This window comes from Dreissena polymorpha, chromosome 15 (assembly GCF_020536995.1).
Source record: "Dreissena polymorpha isolate Duluth1 chromosome 15, UMN_Dpol_1.0, whole genome shotgun sequence".
Lineage (NCBI taxonomy): Eukaryota > Metazoa > Mollusca > Bivalvia > Myida > Dreissenidae > Dreissena > Dreissena polymorpha.
In genome coordinates, this window is record NC_068369.1 from 28,870,773 (window position 1) to 28,890,080 (window position 19,308).

General features: G+C 34.5%; 2 protein-coding genes across 5 annotated transcripts in view; one reads left to right on the forward strand and one right to left on the reverse strand.

Annotated features, from left to right (window-relative positions):
- The window catches only part of LOC127861062 (uncharacterized), a 31,119-nt gene extending 17,420 nt beyond the window's left edge, over positions 1 to 13,699 (reverse strand). Inside the window, exons 1-2 of one of the 2 annotated variants that reach the window (XM_052399427.1) lie at positions 13,367 to 13,699; positions 12,532 to 12,615 (exon numbers count right to left, since the gene is read on the reverse strand). In XM_052399427.1, coding sequence (XP_052255387.1) covers positions 12,532 to 12,615; positions 13,367 to 13,437 — 155 coding nt within the window. In that variant the 5' untranslated portion in view covers positions 13,438 to 13,699. Of the gene's footprint in view, positions 1 to 9,676; positions 10,249 to 10,900; positions 11,057 to 12,531; positions 12,616 to 13,366 lie in introns of those variants that run through there. The other variant, XM_052399426.1, reaches the window with a different exon arrangement.
- Positions 13,700 to 13,825: 126 nt separating this feature from the next.
- LOC127861068 (40S ribosomal protein S19-like) overlaps positions 13,826 to 19,308 on the forward strand; it is a 251,655-nt gene continuing 246,172 nt past the window's right edge. The window contains exons 1-3 of one of the 3 annotated variants that reach the window (XM_052399436.1): positions 13,826 to 13,905; positions 15,416 to 15,483; positions 16,057 to 16,157. In XM_052399436.1, coding sequence (XP_052255396.1) covers positions 15,416 to 15,483; positions 16,057 to 16,157 — 169 coding nt within the window. In that variant the 5' untranslated portion in view covers positions 13,826 to 13,905. The remainder of the gene's footprint in view (positions 13,906 to 15,415; positions 15,484 to 16,056; positions 16,158 to 19,308) is intronic. The other 2 variants (XM_052399435.1, XM_052399434.1) reach the window with 2 other exon arrangements.

Sequence of the window (19,308 nt, forward strand, 5' to 3'; positions counted from 1 at the left end):
CATCACTCAATGTCTCCATCACTCAATTTCCCCATCACTAAATATCCCCATCACTAAATTTCTTCATCATTCAATTTCCACATCACTGAATTTCCCCATCACACAATAACACCATCACACAATAACCCAATCACTCAATTTCCCCATCACTTAATACGCACATCGCTCAATATCCCCATCACTAAAGTTCACCATCACTCAATTTCTTCATCACTCAATTTCACCATCACTGAATTTCCCCACACTCAGTTTTCATATCACTCAATTTTCCCATCACTCAATTTCCCCATCTCTCAATATCACCATCACTCAATTTCCCCATCACTCAATTTTCATATCACTCAATTTCCCCATCACTTAATTTCACCAACACTCAATTTTCTCCATCACTCAATTTTCATATCACTCAATTTCCCCATCACTCAATTTCACCATCACTCAATTTCACCATCACTGAATTTCACCATCACTCAATTTCCCCATAACTAATTATCCACATCGCTCAATTTTCCCATCACTCCATCCCTTCATTCACTCCCTCACTCAATCCATCTTTTCTTAACCTCTCTCACGCCCTCCACATCTTAATTTCCTCCCTCACTCTCTCCATCCTCTTTTTCCCTCTCTGACGCTCTCTACGTCCTTCGTTCAATCCAACCCTTCACCCTTCCCTCATTCACTCCGTCCTCTTGCTTCCTTAACCCATGTATGCCTAGCGTCTAGAAAAAAGGCCTTGGCAAACAGCGTAGACCCAGATGAGACGCCGCATGATAAAATATAGAAATATATATACTAGACATCCCTAATTTTGGAAATAAATTGATTCAATTTAGAAGGATGGGAAAGTCCGCTAGGCATAAATGGGTTAATTACTCCCATCATTAACTCAATCATTTTATTCCCTCCCTCATTCCCTTCATACCTAAATTCACAACATCCCGCATTCCCTATCTTTCATAAGCGCACCCTCACTTACTCCCTCCGTTCTTCATCCATTACTTCATCGCTTCCTTCTATCCAGCACAATCCATTTCCGCACATCAAATGAGTAGCGTTCTGAGAAAACTGGACATAATACATGTGCGTAAAGTGTCGTCCCAGATTAGCCTGGGCAGTCCGCACAGGCTAATCAGGGACGACACTTTCCGCTTTTATGGTATTTTTAGTTTCAAGGAAGCCCCTTCTTACCGAAAATCAAGTTAAGGCGGAAAGTGTCGTCCCTGATTAGCCTGTGCGGACTGCCCAGGCTAATCTGGGACGACACTTTACGCACATGTATTATGTCCAGTTTTCTCAGAACAAGACTCAAATTATCGACGACTACTCACCCATTCAACACAGCTGTCGTATCACTTACTTACGAAATTACAATTAAAACAACTCAAGATTTGCAAATAATTAGATAATTCATTATATATTAAAAGCTTTCAATACCTTTCCATAGTGCCTTTTTCTTAAAAATATATAACTTGCACGATATTTTTAAACATTCAACAATTAAAAAACCACACCTGTTTGTAATACGCATTATAGCATAGTGTTTCCAGATGATATCTGTATCTGTTAGTTTCTTTGTGAACTATCATATCCATTCACACAATGTGTTCATTATTAAAAAAAATGATTTTTACTTTCACAGAAAAGTCGCAATTTGAATTTTGAATTTCTACGGTATGAATGTCAGTTTTCGATTCAAGTTGGTGATAAGGAAATTTAAACAAGCTTAACTCGATTTCTAAAGAAAATTCTCATTACTGTAACTTCTACGGTTTATTCCATTGATTTTCAAGAACCGCCAGCAAAAGATTTCGTTTACTTAGAAACGGCCCGAAACATTATACAAGTACTAAAACAACGAAACTAAACGAACATTTTCTTTTAAATGAAAAGAATATTAACGGAACATGTGTGCGTCGATGAAATATAGTATCGATGATGATGATGATGATGATGATGATGATGATGATGATGATGATGATGATGATGATGATGATGATGATGATGATGATGATGATGATATTGATGATGAAAAAAAAACAATTATTATTAAAATGATCAATATTGACGTTAACAACGATTACAACGAATCTGTGACAGGGATAAGGGTATATGGTATAATGAAATCTTGTGACACAGAAAAAGTTAAATAAATAAACCCGGCGACAGTGTCAAACATAATCAATAATGCCGATTTATGTTGTTTTCAAAAATATCAACAGCAAAGCAAATAAAACAATCATCGTTAATTAACTTCGGCTCAGCGTTGTCCTCAAATCAAACGCCTATTTATTTGGCATGCTCTTGGTGCATGTGATTTTAAAATTAACGTCATTAAAGCCCCCGGTGGCAAGGGCCATATGCCAGAAGTTTGTTTGGCCAGCACGAAGATTTCAATCGCATTTCAATCGCCATGAAAGTTTTATCTATACAATTATATACAGTTCAATTGCCTATTGCATTTGTCAAGAACATTGGATAGAAATCATAATGCATACAAGAAAGTTGATTGAACATTTGTTCGATAGTATAAACAATGCGCAAATGAATGTCAAAGCTGTGATTGAAGCCCGTCTAACGAGGTTTTAAACGATCACCGAATTGAATCTGGTTTGACAAAAATAAATAAATATAATAATTACAAGCATTTCAAAATATTTGATCACACACAAAAGTCTGTCTGTCGCGATTTTCATCGGTTTTATTATTCAATGTGTTTCTTGATATTACAATTATGTTTGGATAGGTATAGTTTTGTTAGTAGAGAACTGCAATTACGTTATTGCTATTATACACACGTTCGTGGTCCTTTATTACTAGTAACCAATTGCCAAATCAGTACTAGTGAATAAGTCCCTTTAAAGGGACCGTCAACCACGAATGACGATAAAAGAAAAGTTCTAAAATACCTTTTTTTTTACAATTATTAGTTTATATTGATTAAAATATCACGACTGGTATATTACATTACTTGAAAAAAGTTGTTAAGTTTTCATATTTTCATACATTCGGTAATAAAATTTTACTGGGTATATATACCAGGTAACTATAAAAAACGCAAGGAGATTGATCGTCATCGTCACGTAGTAATCCCAGGAATGCAAATTGTGCATGCGTAGTGAATTGTATATATATATATATATATATATATATATATATATATATATATATATATATATATATATATATATATATATATATATATATATATAATGATCAATCTACTTGCGTTATTTATTATAGTGTGTATATCGTTATGTCACGTATTTTCGCGACTTACTTTCGACTTCACATCGCGAAATTTTATTACCGAATATACTGAAAATATGAACTTTTTTCAAGTACTGTAATATACCAGTCGTGATATTTTAATCAATATAAACTAATAATTGTAAATAATACGTTATTTTACAATTTTACTTTTCTTCGTCGTCGTGGTTGACGGTCCCTTTAATAAGCAATTCAAGATTACTCATCGATTAGTAAACTTCTTCACTTTCTTTCCCGCCCACGTGATAAGGCTTGGCAAACAAGACTTCTGAACCTTTTCGTCGAGATTGCGAGATTTGTAACCTTACAGCGGATTAGCGGAGGTTAAAACAAAGATCGCCAGACAAACGAAAGAAGGTGCGGATTAACGTTAAGCTTTTTCGACCCTCTACCCGACTTATACAGATACTTTCTAAACAATAATCCCGTTAACCCATTTATGCCTAGCGTCTAGAAGGCCTTGGCAAACCGCGTAGACCCAGATGAGACGCCTCATCAGTGTCTGCGCTGTTTGCTTAAAGGAATTTCTGTAAGAAATATTCTCAATAGAGAAATAAATATACTAGACATCCCTAATTTTGGAAATAAATTGATCCAATCTAGAATGATGGGAGAGTCCACTAGGCATAAATGGGTTAATTTATAGATGAATATTGCACACAAAAAAGACGCACATCGTAATGGGATGATTATGGTATTGAAATAATGACAACTTCAAAACCCGATAAACGACGATGACAACAACAACAACAACATCATCAGCAGCAACAGGACACATTTCAACAACAAATGCGGTAGACATTCTTTAGATCGATCCCCAGTTGACCATTGTTCTGGTAATCTATCACAAAAATTCCTAAAATAGGATATCAAGCATTCGGTACCCCTCGCAGATTATCAATACTTGTACGATGTTTGACGGATAGGGCCGAGAATGTGCGAGTGGATATCTAGAAGCAGATGATGAGTAATATCATAATGATGACGTAGATGATTATGCAGAAGAAGATTAACAACAACAACAACAACAACAATAACAACAACAACAAAAGGGAACGGAAAAAACAACAACAGAAAAGCTCTCTTAAAAGGAAACAAAGAAGGTAGACAGGAAGAAAAAAACCCATTAAGTTTGCTCGTTTAAACCCTTTAAACATCAGATGTGATACCAGATTGCAAGTTTTGCATCAATCACTTCAGTATGCGTTTATCGTTTTCAAAATACAATTCATATGTGCATAAATTCACTGCATTTAACTGTTAGATCAAACGTTGTTTAACCAAATATCACGTGAACGGCAAGATGGCGACGTCCATGTCGAGACAGTTATTTTCGCCGTTTAATACCCTATATAAATTATGTTTAATTTTTAAATTACGCTCACTTTTCAGTCATATCAGTAAAAAGGTGATTAGCTTTTTGTGTGCGTGTTTGTGTGTTAAGACTCGTTTTTTTTCTCGACTATACTCCCCGCGCATTTTCTTAGTGAAGCTGTAATTTGGTCATCCCGCTAAGAAATTTCGCAGCGAGTAAAGTCAATATATAGAGAAAATATTAATACGAAATAAACGCTAGTAACTCTCATGCTGAAATATAGTGGTAGGGCATGAATACAGTCGATTGGTGTATAACGGATAGCTAAGGACTTCGAGTCTCATTTCAACGTAAACACCATGCATTCAGTAATTAAACCATTAAACCTAGATAGACACATGTCTTTCCTATTGAAACATGCCAGCGGTTTTAAATTTCCAAAAAATATTATTTGTTTACAGCGCGAATTTCTTGGTACACTGATTCAGCCATTACCGGATCGCTTAGGTCTTTATCGGATTACATGTGTATCGTGTTATTTCTTGAAATTTGATACAGCATTTGTAAAAAAAATAATTGCAATATATGTACATTTCCTGAAAGAAAATTCATTTCTGCGTTTAAAAAGACCAAGGTCAAGGAAATCACTGCACAATTGATGAAGTAATGGCTGTTCAAAGCGATGCACCTTATATTCGGGTCATTTTGAGTTGAATCTATATATAGATTTGATAGTGGAAAATATGTTTTCAGAGAAATCGATTTTTTGTTATTATTTGATTATTTTTCATTAAAAATGTTGTTTTCACTTATTAATATCATAGCCACTCGCTAACCACATGTGTATTGGACAACTTCAAAATTTTTGAGTTTATATTTATTTTGAGACATTCCCCACATTCCTGAATATAGGTTACCACATGTCCGTTATTCACTAAATCCCGAGTTGCAGCTTTCATGCTTATTTTATATGGTACGCATCAATCTGGTTTCTGAGCATTCTTACTTTTGTAAACACATAATACTAAAATATTACATCAATGAAAATTATGTTTACCAAACTAAATCTGCAAAATTCAAAAAAACATTCGTCTGCACTTTTCCTGTCGTCACACAAACGGTGCGTACATAACGTGACCTTGTTTGCTTTCGAAAAAAGAAACAGTCGTACATTGACACACATCAACAAAAACATGAATCGACTTAACAATGAAAGGCTTTTTGTATTCAATTCACAGAAAACTATAAATCTTATCATAAATAAAAGAATTTTGCAAAAAACATTAAAGCTATCCGTTACTCACTAAAATCCGCTATACACTAATCGACTGTAGGAATTCACTACTAAATCCATGAAATATGATGAAGTTAGAGACTATAGTACACAAATCAGTAAACAAGAAATATCTTTAAAAAAGATATACGGCGTAAATAGTTTAATGAATGAGATCAAGGATAGCGAAAGTCTTTTTCTGTGCAGTTCTTAGCTGCATCACACGCAGTACGGGATGTTACGGGGAGTTTTCGCGGCTTATTTTACATTATAACATATTGCTGGTCATAAACCTATAGATACAAAACAGAAAACCACAAGAAGAATGGAAGTGAAATTTAAACATATGAGTCAACCGGCCACACGAGAAGTATCCGTATTTAAAGGCGCGTTCTTCGAACAAACCTGTTTTAGTGGTTTGTCGGGCATTGCTATTTGATTCGATTATTAACAGTATCAATTATCATCGTGCTTATGCTTAAAGTGATATTATGGGCATTTTGCTATGTTGAATTGAGCTGAAAAGAATTAACAGGTCAAAATAGTTAGTTAAAATGTGGTTACTGATTAATTATCTGCAACTCACCTTGCTACCAGTTGTTTATAAAAATATATTTTATATTCGATATTCTTACGTGACCCACCCAGTCCTGTAAGCTGAAATGATCCGTAAAACAATTTCGTTTCTTTGTGTCGTATGAACAAATCTGCACTAAAACTAAATTTAGGTTCAACTCGTAAACGCATGATCAGTTGTCAAACGAAAGTACGGTTGATATTCAAATGCATTATTTTTCTCTTTCTGGTATATTGTTTTAGTATGATGATGCTGCATTAATTAATATAAGTGTATATGAAGTAGAAACATCAAAAATAATCAACGGTTGCGATAGACACCTATAAACTGTTACATGCTCATAATATCACTTTAGTACATTAGGCAATATGGACGAATAATTATTGTTAAATTTATCAACAATAATATTTATCATTGTATTGTTGAAAACACATTAAGAATCTATTATTTACATACCATAATTATATTGCTGAATATCTTCATTTAACATATTTCTGGTCTAAAGAAAATTCCAGGTCACCTAGTTCACGGATAGCGTCTTTATTATATAACGATTATTTTACTGGCCGCCAACTCCGGTGATGACCTGTATATAAACTCTGAACTCGCGGGTTGAAATGCAATGCTTTAAAGTGAGGCCTCGCTTCCATTGCTCTTTATACTTTTACATGTTAACATGCTGACAGGAATAAGGAAGTAAGAACTGAATATGAGAACATAGCCTTTTAAGTATAAACGCTCTTGCGCTGGTAATACTCTGAAAATAAAAGGTGTACGCACAAACTGTATTGATGTCGAGAATTGAGTGTAAAACTGTTCTATCTATTAAGCCTTTTCATTCGAGATAAAATTGTTTCATACAGTAAAACAGTGTTACAAAGACGCGGATATGTTTCCAATGTTCTCGTGGTAAACTCAAATCAGCCAATGGAATAAATGAAGTGTATTCATTCGTACCTAGCCGCGGGAAATTTTATTGGAATTTTATTGGACACTTACAAAGGTCAGGCTAAGGTGAAAAGCTGGCTTATGCAGCTTACGCCGAAAAAGGTTACATTCCATTTGAAAACGGCCGAAAAAAAGTTGCAAAAACAGTCGATTTTGATTTGCGTCAATTTCTTTCTTGGTTTGAACATGACATATCTTTTTATTGCATCAATCGATTACATTTCTATTATCCCGAAGTTAGTTTCCTTTGTGCGTTCACATACAAAGCGCAACTATATGTTATCAAACGGGGCGATTGCGTCGAAATCAGAAATTTAACCATTGTTCGGTTATAATCGATACCTTATCATCAGAATGTAATACGAAATATTATTTTTTCTCGTTTAATCACCGGCGAACAATATTTACTGTGGGATGTTTATATCTTTGTTCGATAATTACTCGTTTTAAAATATTAAATGCGGGTTTACCCAGATCAATGAAAATATCCCAAATGGCACAAAATGTTCCATTACTTTACTTTTGACACTTATCGACAGCAATCGAATAGTTTAAATATTAGTATTAATAATTCAAAATACATCATGTCTGTGTAAACATTATGTTTTCATGTCTAAGGATTGTGCGCGTACAAAAAAATCGAAATTATTTTACGCCCTCTCGATTTGTTCATTGACTTCTATGTGAGCTTTTTAACATTCAAACATTTCTTTTTTAATGGCAATATAAAATGTATGCCGTACAAATATTACATCACATACATATATGAAATATTAAAGACGATAATACTGGTTTGGTCGAATTTTATATGCAAACCAATGAAAAAAATGAAAAACTGGAAAACTGAGCATCGTGCATATGCGTAAAGTGTCATCCCAGATTAGCCTAGGCAGTACAAACAGGCTCATCAGGGACGACAATCTCCATTGGAATAGTTTTTTTTTCGTTGAACGGAAGTCCCTTCTGAGCGAAAACCCAGTCTTGGCGAAAAGGGGTTGTCCCGTATCAGCCTGTGCGGACTGGGGCTGTAATCTGGGACGATACGTTACGCACATGCGTTAAGCCCAGTTTTCACAGAAAGCGGCCCAATTACCGACAACTAGAGTTATATGCATTGGACTTTGTTCTCACGAAATACACAAGGTGCAGAATCAACGGGGTTTTCAGTGGTTTACACACAGGCTGGACAGAATGTAAACACACCGCTAATATCTTTATTTTGCAAATATCTCACGTTATTGAAATTCATTTGCAAAAATCTTACGCGCATATAGGACAGTTTTTTGTTGCAGTTTTTGCAGATATCTCAAGGTATAAGAATAAATCATTGAATACGTCTGAAATCGGTGACAAACATTTCTCGTTGCTTGAAGCATGAATGCAACACACATGTACTTTTTTTTTAAAAAGAACACATGCTTAATAAATAAAGTAATTATGATGTATTTCATATTGCCATAAGCAGCATATAAAGTTGTATTGTATTCACTAGTGAAATTCTCAAGAAAAATTGTTTAAAAAAGTTATTCGAATAGAGCACCACTTACTGGTTCCGACAAAGTCACGTGATCCTTCACCCTGATACGGTCAGGAGTGTTTTATTTTATGACGCAGAAAAGTAATCAAACAATCATTTTATTGTGTTTATTTCATTATTGCTCAAACAAGCAACAGTTCGTGCCAAACCTCCCCCCCCACACACACACCTTTTACCAATTTATGCCTAGTGGACTCTCCCATCCTTCTAAATTGGATCAATTTATTTCCGAAATTAGGGATGTTTAGTATATTTATTTCTATATTAAGAATATTTCTTACATAAATTCCTACAAGCAAACAGCGCAGACCCAGATGAGACGCCGCATCATGCGGCGTCTCATCTGGGTCTACGCTGTTTGCCAATGCCTTTTTTTCTAGACGCTAGACATAAATGGGTTTAAAGAACGTATAATGTTTCAGTGCAGAGAGAAAGTTAATCGAATCGTGCAGTAAATCCTTAAAAACATTTCAAATCCGAAAGTAAACAGTATTTTCATTAGAAAATCTGTTAATATAATGTTATGATGATTTGTAGATCCGGTTGTTAGACACAACATTTAATTGTCATCATATTTGATTGGAAACTGAACGTTCTGCTGAAATTTTAAAATCTGGCATCATGTTCCAAACTTTATAAACCTTGTGCGTTTTTTTATTTGAGCAAAACGTGTGTTTCTAAGTTGATTTTTACATACAAATGATATATCCCATTATGGTTAAAATAAATCCCGTACCAGTCAATTTAAAATGTACGTACATGTCATTTCCAAGCAAGTCGCCATTACTACTTCGGGAAACTCCCCGAGGCAAGGCGGTCTTAGCACGTTGATCTCGCGTGTCGCCGCACGTGATCTGTGTCGTCACGAGATCGTGGGTCGCGTGCTGATACGTGACGTTATTGTTTGGTGTCGAAAGTGGCGGAAACAAAGTTACCTTGGAGACCGACGGGGCCGGAATATGATTTCTTGGTGCGTTCTCCATTAAAGTCATTGTGTTAATATCAGTTTGATAAAAAAATCACACTATTTAAACTCTCCCTCAAGTTTGCGTACAAAGATTTTATGAACAATTACTTATCGCATGCTTCCATTCATGTTCAAACCAAATGTACATATATTCCGATAAGTACGTTTCATAAAATGTTCCATTTTTTATTTCTTCCGATTCTCGTGTCTTCGCTTATATGATTTACGGTGCCAATATAACAGTTATATAGCATAGCATGGCATAGCATAGCATCGATAGCATAAGTTTAATGTTTAACCACGACTCATCAGTTTCATCCGACGACTACTAATTGAGTCCCCTAGCAAACCTTTATGCCTCGTCCTGGGAAAATGGTGCTTAATGCAATAGCATGCAGGGTCGTTCGGAATTATCCAGTGCAGTTCACACACGCTTAACATGGACGACACTTCCCTGATACATTTGATTTTCGCTCAGAATAGACTTCCTTTACACGAAAAATACCATTCAAGCGGAAAGTGTCGGTCCTTATAAGCCGGTGCGGACTGCACAGGCTAATCTCGGACGACAATTTACGCACATGAAGTTAAGCCCGGTTTTCCCAGAGCGGGGCTCATGTACTACTGCTCATTGTTATATTATAAGAATTTTTTAAAGATCCCTACACAATGCTAAAAACTTTGTTTAAATATAAAAGAAAAAAGAAAAAAGAAAATATCAAAATAATGTATTTCACTAAAACTCGTTTTAACATCCTTATCGTTTTAATAAGGGATATTTATGTTCAGACTCAAACAACGACAACGACATCAAACTTAAATAAATCATTCGTCGTGAATTTTGAAAATATCTTGTCTCATCCATGCACAAAAGAAGCAATTTATCTATTGTCCGCTGTACAACATTGTTCAGGGATATCGAAGCACATTTCTTCGTAACATAATAAGAAAATCAAATATATCGAATATTAAGGCACATATTCTTTTGTAAATCCCCACAAAGCCGCGTTTTAAACCTGTCAAATCCTAGGTCCGCATTTTCCGTCACAGTTTTCGGGAAATTACTTTCATTTGTTCACTTCATCGACGAGTATACGGAAGCTCGCTAACCACCTGTGAAATTTCACTTATCAAAACGTAACAATCCGTGTCAGACATGTAAGTACTGAATATAAAGCGCCTTTGCGTGCATATTGTGCAGTAAAATAATTAAACGCGTTGTTACGAATGCATATCGTATTAAATACAGACCGGTTTAAATCGCCATCGATTAAATATGATTAAATTAAAATCCATTATTGAATTATAGATTTGTATTGATTTCCACAATCGCGGTTGTTATAACATTAACGCTTTCTTAAAATAAAATCTTTCAATAAAAAAATAATTATTGTTTAACATAAATGTGAAAAGCACATGCAACGGTGCTTTCTATAGCCATGCATACATGTACATACATTTTAAACGTCTTTTAAAGGGGCCTTTTCACAGATTTTGGCATGTATTGAAATTTGTCATTAAATGGGCCTTTTCACAGATTTTGGCATGTTTTGAAGTTTGCCATTAAATACTTTTTATTGATAAATGTAAACATTCGCTCTATAAAGCTCCAGTAAAAATCAAGAATAAAATAAAAAAGTAACCCTCAACATGGCTCGAACTACTGACTCTGGAGTCTTGGCGGAAAAAGTCTCCCACTTAGACCCCTCGACCATCCTTTTGCATACAATATAACATTTATTTTGTACTATATAATATTATAAGCAATCCTCGTAGTTCCACAAAATATAACGACAGCAACAGAACTTTCCAAATTATCCAATCGTTTCGCGTACAACGCTTTATAATTTTCAGGTTTTCAAATCGTCAAAAGATACATATAATGGATATTTTAGAGCATGGTAAATGTTCAGTGTTACTGCTTCCTCACAAATATAATAAACAAAACGAAAACTTGCGATTCTGAAACACTTTTGTTATAAATTGTCAATTTACCAAAACGTGAAAAGGCTCCTTTAAACGTCTTTAAAGAAAAGGTAAGAAAACATGTCGCGACTGGGTGATATTTTGATAATGTATCCGGTGAACTGAGGTTGAGTTTTGATACCGGTTTTTACAGTGAATGCCTGTGGAATTAGTTCTCTTGATACCAGTGTTTGAACAGCGTTAGGACCTAATTCGCGCCTTAGTTGATTTAATCTTATCAAAGCGCTGAGAGCTTTGTACGTGGACGTAGGAAACGTGCTTTAGAAAATTACTTTTCATTTACGATGGAAAACAATATATATGAACGTTAGTAAACTTGAATATAAAATGCAGATTTTCACTCGCTTTGAATTGAAATGCAGATCTTAAGACAGATCTTTTCTTCCAGTATCCAAATGTCAGGTCCGATTTCGCAAATAGTCTCAAGTTTTTTGAAAGGGCTTTGCTTAAAGGGAAAGATTTTTTATTTGATTTTTATTTTTTTTAGTAATTGGAGTGGTTTATATATCAGCCATTGGGATCGAAATCGGGACCTCTAAAAGTAAAAGCTAATTTGCTACCATTACGCTACGCAGGATTTAGAATGTGCAACGTCGTTAAAACCCTATGTCGGTAATATTTTTTTTGGCTAAAATATTGGTGAAAGGCGTTAGAATCTTACCTGCAGAAGTCTTTTGAAAAGTCGATCCCTGAAAACTCTTTTGGTAATTTCACCTTCCGGATACATTTGGAGAAGCGTTCAGATCTGGAAAAGATATCATTGGCATAATCAGCCGCAGTATCATTAAATAGAATATCATCATCATCAATATCATCATGATCATCATGATGATGATCATCATCATCACCATAATAATAATAATAATAATAATGATAATAATAATAATAATAATAATAATAATAATAATAATAATAATAATAATAATATTAATCATCATCATCATCATCATCATCATCATCATCATCATCATCATCATCATCATCATCATCATCATCATCATTAGCAGCAGCAGCAGCAGCATCACCACCACCACCATCACCATCATCATCATCATCATCATCATCATCACCATCATCATCATCATCATCATCATCATCATCATCATCATCATCATCATTATCATTATCATCATAAAATAAATAAATAAAATAAATAATAATAATAATAATAATAATAATAATAATAATGATAATAATAATAATAATAATAATAATAATAATAATAATAATAATAATAATAATAATCATCATCATCCTCACCACCACCACCACCATCACCACCGTCATCATCATCTTCATCATCATCATCATCATCATCATCAGCAGCAGCAGCAGCAGCAGCAGCATTATTATTATTATTATTATTATTATTATTATTATTATTATTATTATTTATTTTCATTATTATTATTGTTCTTCTTCTTATTATTATTAGTATTCTTCTTCTTATTATTTTAATTATTATAATTATAATAATTATTAATATATCTACTAACGATGACAGTCCGAAAGGAAATGCCGACGGCTTCATTTTCCGGTGATGGGTATCGTACGTCCGCTCGGCCATCTTGTTCTTCCGCCAGTATCTTTGACTGATGAAACACTTAAATCCAACCCTCAATTTATAGCTTCGTCAACTCAAATATGTTTTCTCCTTTGTTGTCAATTAACCATAGACATCTTTATTTACTTTCTCCAAAATGTCGTCATAACTACAACGTCAACGTGTTGCGCATTTTGACGTCGCAACGTTACGTTAAAAGAAAATGACGCCGCACCCACTTGCTGCTTCTCAATGGAAACGTTGGGTTTTAATTTGAAAATTCCTTTTTTAATAGCTGTGTTTTTGTTGAAGAATATTGTGTTCTCTTTAAAATCCGATTACATGGATCTGGATTTTTTCACTCAGAAAGACATAATACAAATAGTTGAATGTGGCCTGAATGCATAAATCACAAACCATGGCTTTGTTGCTCACCGCATCGTGTGTTTTCAGATGTAACCCCCGTTGTACTTCCTTTTCTAAACCTCAAATGTGAGTATCGGACGAGAAAAATCTACTACTATTTCAATTACGAGTTTATACCTTAATGTTCTAACTAAAACAACTTTAGACCTTTGGTTGCCTTCAATGATATCAGAATAAACAAGATTTATACTTTAAATCAGCTGTTACTCCACAATTTCCACAAAATTATTGCAAAAGTTGACCGGAAGCATCGATTTGCGTTTATTATTCAGCGGGTGGGGATACGTAAAAACACGTTTTCGCATCTTTATTATATGTCTCGTGCTGTACGATAATATTGATGTTAGATAAAACAGGACAAAAACAAAATATTTATTTGTATTTCTTACTTTAAGTTCTGTTGCATGTCACATTTTTCCAGAAATCGTATCTAGTCGATATAAATTGCCGCCTAAGAGTCTTTTGATGATTTTTGCTTTGGCAGACTCTTGGCGTCAATAGTCCACTCTATCTTTTTAATAGCGAGAGTTTTCCTTCTTTGTCTACATTGATGCGCAAGGAATTTGGTGCGCAACATTCAAGCCCCGATATCAGACAGTTACTATCAACGGATTGCAATAATATTTACATACCTGTGTAGATAATTCATTTCTCAATAATGTTCCGTAAGAATTATGTAATGACTCTTTCAATTTTGCACGCCTGACCAATTTAAATCAACACACTACTCACATTTTCAATTCCAAACGCTGTGCCCGCTGTATACGGCAGGTAGATTTTAATCGATAACGCATCCTATTACACCATAATGCCTTCTTCTGATTGGTTGATATTTAAATATTTCATAATATGGCGAGAGGTCAGTGATTGTATTGCGATTTAAGCAGAAGTTTAACTGAAACAAATTATGCCTTTTAACTTCAATTCGACGCTATTTGAGGTAAAAATGGACTAATTAACCAAAACTTTATGAGTTGGTAATGTTATTTTGCAATTTTAAGCATATTGATATAATAGTATTGCATTTATTTTTCGTTATGGTTTTTGCAGACCGGAGTTTCAGTGTTCAGATTTATTCTGAACGCGAATTATTTCAGCTAGAATCGTATCGTGAAACTAAATAGTTCTGAATCAACTTCTGAATAATTTGTATTTATTTTTATGTTTACGTATGCTTACTTATACATCTGATGCAGTTATGACACAGAAGAGTACATTTTGTTGCTGGAAATAGTTTTAAAAACATTGTATAATATGGAGATTTATAAGTTTTACAAATGGAGTCAATGTGACTGTTGACCAAACGGTTATTAAAAAATGCTTTTGAACAGAATTTTGTTAGATGTAAAATTGGCCAGGGCCAATAAAGTCTTACTGTGATTTTGCTGGTGATTAAACTTTTTACAGAGATTTTATTTTGGCCGTCAATCATCATCGTTAAGCCACAAAGGTACTACAAATCCTTGCATTTTGAACACAAAATTGCAATAAATTGGCTAAATATCTTAAAAATTCCAAGCCTGTTGCATTTTTGTCTTGTGAGTTTTCTTTCCGACTTCAATGTTTTATCTTTCAGATGGGCATCTCCGTGAAAGACGTTGGTTCCCATGAGTTCAACAAGGCTTTTGCAGCCTTTTTGAAGAAGTTTGTATCAGTCAACCTTTATAAATTTAACGAACATTCTGCCATTTAAATTGTAAAGAAACGTGTTGTGATTTTTTGTGCTAATATTTAAAGAAGAATGTACTTCTTGAAACCTTGAAACATCAAAGTTATATTATATGTTTACATATTTAATGTAGTAAACATTATTAAAGAAAAATAAAACATTGAACATGTCAATCTTGCATTACCTTATTTTTGGGAGCATAAGCGAACAGAAGTATGAGACGCAATTCCTAATTTGTTTTTTCCCCAATTTCGTCCATATAATAATATGCACCACAGTCTTTGAAATTAGCTTTGAAAAGTTACATGCCAGTCGGGCCAGTTACTTAAGAACTGTCAATTGTCTTCAATAATTTACATGCTCGGCGGGCCACAAACGTGAATTTTTGTATGTGCCCGGCAGTAATTTTACTCGCCACGGGCGATCGGGCGTGTGCTAATTTCGAAGACTGGCACCAGAATATAAAATTTTACTTGTACAAGTGCTTTCCCTATATGATCCCTTATTCTTGCTTAACACCATTCAACACCGTTACACTATGGTTTTAGGACCGGCAAGATGAAGGCCCCAGAGTGGACAGACTTCATCAAGACAGGCAGATACAAGGAGCTGGCCCCTTACGATCCCGACTGGTACTTCCACAGGGCAGGTATGCACACCACCCTAGCAATGACTGTATCATCTTGGAAAACTGGGTTTAATTCATACGCATAAAGTATTGTGCCAGATTACCCCGTGCAGTCCATGCAGGCTAATCAGGGCTGACACTTTTTGCCTTGACTGGATTTTCTTGTTGAAAAGACGTCTTTATTGAAATGTTCGGTGCTCATTCAGTGATAATTTTTCATGTGCGTTTTGCGTTATTTGGGCATTAAAATTACCAAAAGCGCATGCGACAAAAATATCTGCGTCTAAAAAAGCTCATTGATTCTCAAGAAAGATACTTGTATTAACATGGCCCGAATTTTTCCACATTTTATCGGAACGCAAAAGTTTATTTTAACTAACACTGGCTATATGTGTACTACATCATACAACGTCAATCGTATCTGCGATTCATATTGGTTCACTGCTTTGTGCCTGAACTATAAGGTTGACGTAAAACCATCAAAACGTTCGCATCTGCTTTCGTTTTCTGAACTGTCAAAATGCCACCCCCTAAAAAAAAAATTAAAACCCTGTCAAGATCAATTAACTTTGAAGGCTTACTTTTAGAAATTAAAATGTTTATGAATCATTAAAAATTCATTGATGTTACAAGTTTTTTATTAATAATTTGAAAACCAAAAAAGCTCATTGTTTTTTGGAAAAAGCTCATTGTTTCAGCGCATGTGCACATGTGCACTTTACAAACTCATTGGTTAAAAATGAAAAATTATCGCTGCTCATTGTATTTGTTCACTTGCAGATAATGTACTTTTGAAACGAAATAGAAGACAATTTTCTCACTTATGGGATTTTTTTCACATGGCAATTGGGAATTTTGTAGTTTTTTTCTGAATTGAGACGTACCTTATACGCTTTCTTTGAAAATATTTTTTTTTACATCGCTTTTATTATAAATCAACCAGGGCCCTCACACTACTTTGGGGGAAGGGGTCCGCAGCCCTTAGGAGGGGGGATTTTCGCGGCGTTTCCCTTTTTGGGGGATTTTTTTACTTACTCTCTCATTATTTCATTTGTACATGTTTGCACTATATTCATTGCATTTTTCATAATTTAGTATGTTTGAAAAGATTAAATTGAAATAGAATTGAGATATAATAATCATGAGACACATCTTTGTATTATAAAAAAAAATTTTTTTTTTTTTTTTTTTAGGGGGAATTTTTCACCCCAAAAGGGGAAAAAAGTATACTTTTCAGGTGGGGGACTGCCGCCGAAATTCGGCGGCAGATTTGATAGATTGAGGGCCCTGTCAACCTTCCTCTGCTGGTAATACTGTGCCACGCAATCAATGAAGTGTTGTCCCAGATTGACATGTGCCGACTGCAGTGTAGGTGGAAATTGTTGTTTCAGATAAGCCTGTGAGAACTGCACAGGGCAATCTTGGTCTACACTTTACCCAAATGGATTAAGCCCAGTTTTTCCAGAACAAGATTCGTAAGAGAAGTATTCCTCGTGTGATGATCATTTCTCTCTCTCTGATCAGTGAGAGCAACAAACTGATTTAATGAGTCTGACATGGAATACTTGTGCACTCTGCAAATAAGCTTCAAGGCCTGTTTGGCAAATTCATAGCCGTTTTCTCAAATACAAAGTCTCTCATGTCGCAAGAGCAAACAGTGCTTTTTTTACGTTAAAATTTGGGTCCTGTAGGGGGACCCATTTCCAACGGAAAAAAGTATATATTTTTTCCCAAATAGGAACTGAAAATTCCTAAAAAAAAAAAAAAATTGTTTCATTTCTCAACATTTAATTAATCTTAAATCCAGCTTTGTTAGTTAAACCTTAGTTAATATAGTATTAATATCACTTTTATTGTCAATTTACAGCATTTGTTAGCAAAAAATTAACAATACTTATTTCCCAAATTTAGTCAAAATGATGCAAATTTTTCCCAATGCAACCCGGCCCCATTCCCATAATGGTGAAAAAACACACTGGCAAACCATTTTTTTTTTCGTTATTCCAAAATTCGATTATTCAAGCCTAACATGTCCATGTCCACGTTTCTAATAAGAATTATCGTCATAGCTTATTGTCTTTGTTTTGGATTCGGCCATGCCATAATGATGATCTCTTGCTCTCTATTCACCGTGCGAGTGAAAACTGATTTAATGAGTCTGAGTGGAGTGTGGCCTGTTGCAACTTGAAAACTAGCAAAAATCTTCATATCGCCCTATTGGTACAAAAAGATACCACGTGACATTCTATTTATATCTCACATGGTACCTTTTTTGCACCAATCAGGCGATACATGAATGTCATGGCTTTATTACAAATGTTACACATGTTTTAAGTCACTTTTGGTCTCCATTGTTTTTTAAAGGGCCAGGGCCGCTTTTGATTGGGGAAAATTGTATTGTTTTGACTACAATGGTGAAAATGGTGGTGTTGTTTGCGAAAAAATGCATTAAAATTAAGATTAAATGGTTTCAATACGATGTTTACTTATGTTTGCCTAATGGTTACCTTAAATGGCTGGATACAGCAAAAAAACTATAATAATTTCCCAATTTTAGTCAAAACAAATTGATTGTTCTCTGTTTTTTTTTGTTTGCGTAGAAAACATCCTCTTACAGGCGGTTTTCTAATGGCAAAAGTAAAATATTTTTTCTCAAATAATGTTTCATTTTTGCTTGTTCATGATTTATTGCAATATTTTTCCTCGATTCAAAATGCACTACAGTCCACTTTCGTTATCTAAACATCGGATATCTCGATATTCTCAATATGTTGAATTAAGCTCAATGTCCCATTTTTTTTCTCTTTATCTATATAAATAAACATCGCTCATCTCGATTTTCGTTATGTCGAATAATTCGGTATGTCGACAGGTTTTTTTTTTTACTAAGAAAGTGACGCCGATATTCGGCGTCTTCCCCTACCAGAATTTTACCCATCAAAATACAATTTCCCCACCAAAAATATCATTTTTCACCAAAATATAATATTTTCTCTCAAAGAAATGTTTATTTTTCCTTTTGGCATTTGACAATTATATAATTTGCACCATGTACAACGATCTTTCTCCAGACGAACACAAAAAATCTGGGAATCCCAGTTATTCTAAATATAGCTCTTAAATTACGTCATGTAAACTGGGCAACTAATCGTAATAATCATGTGACTATTTT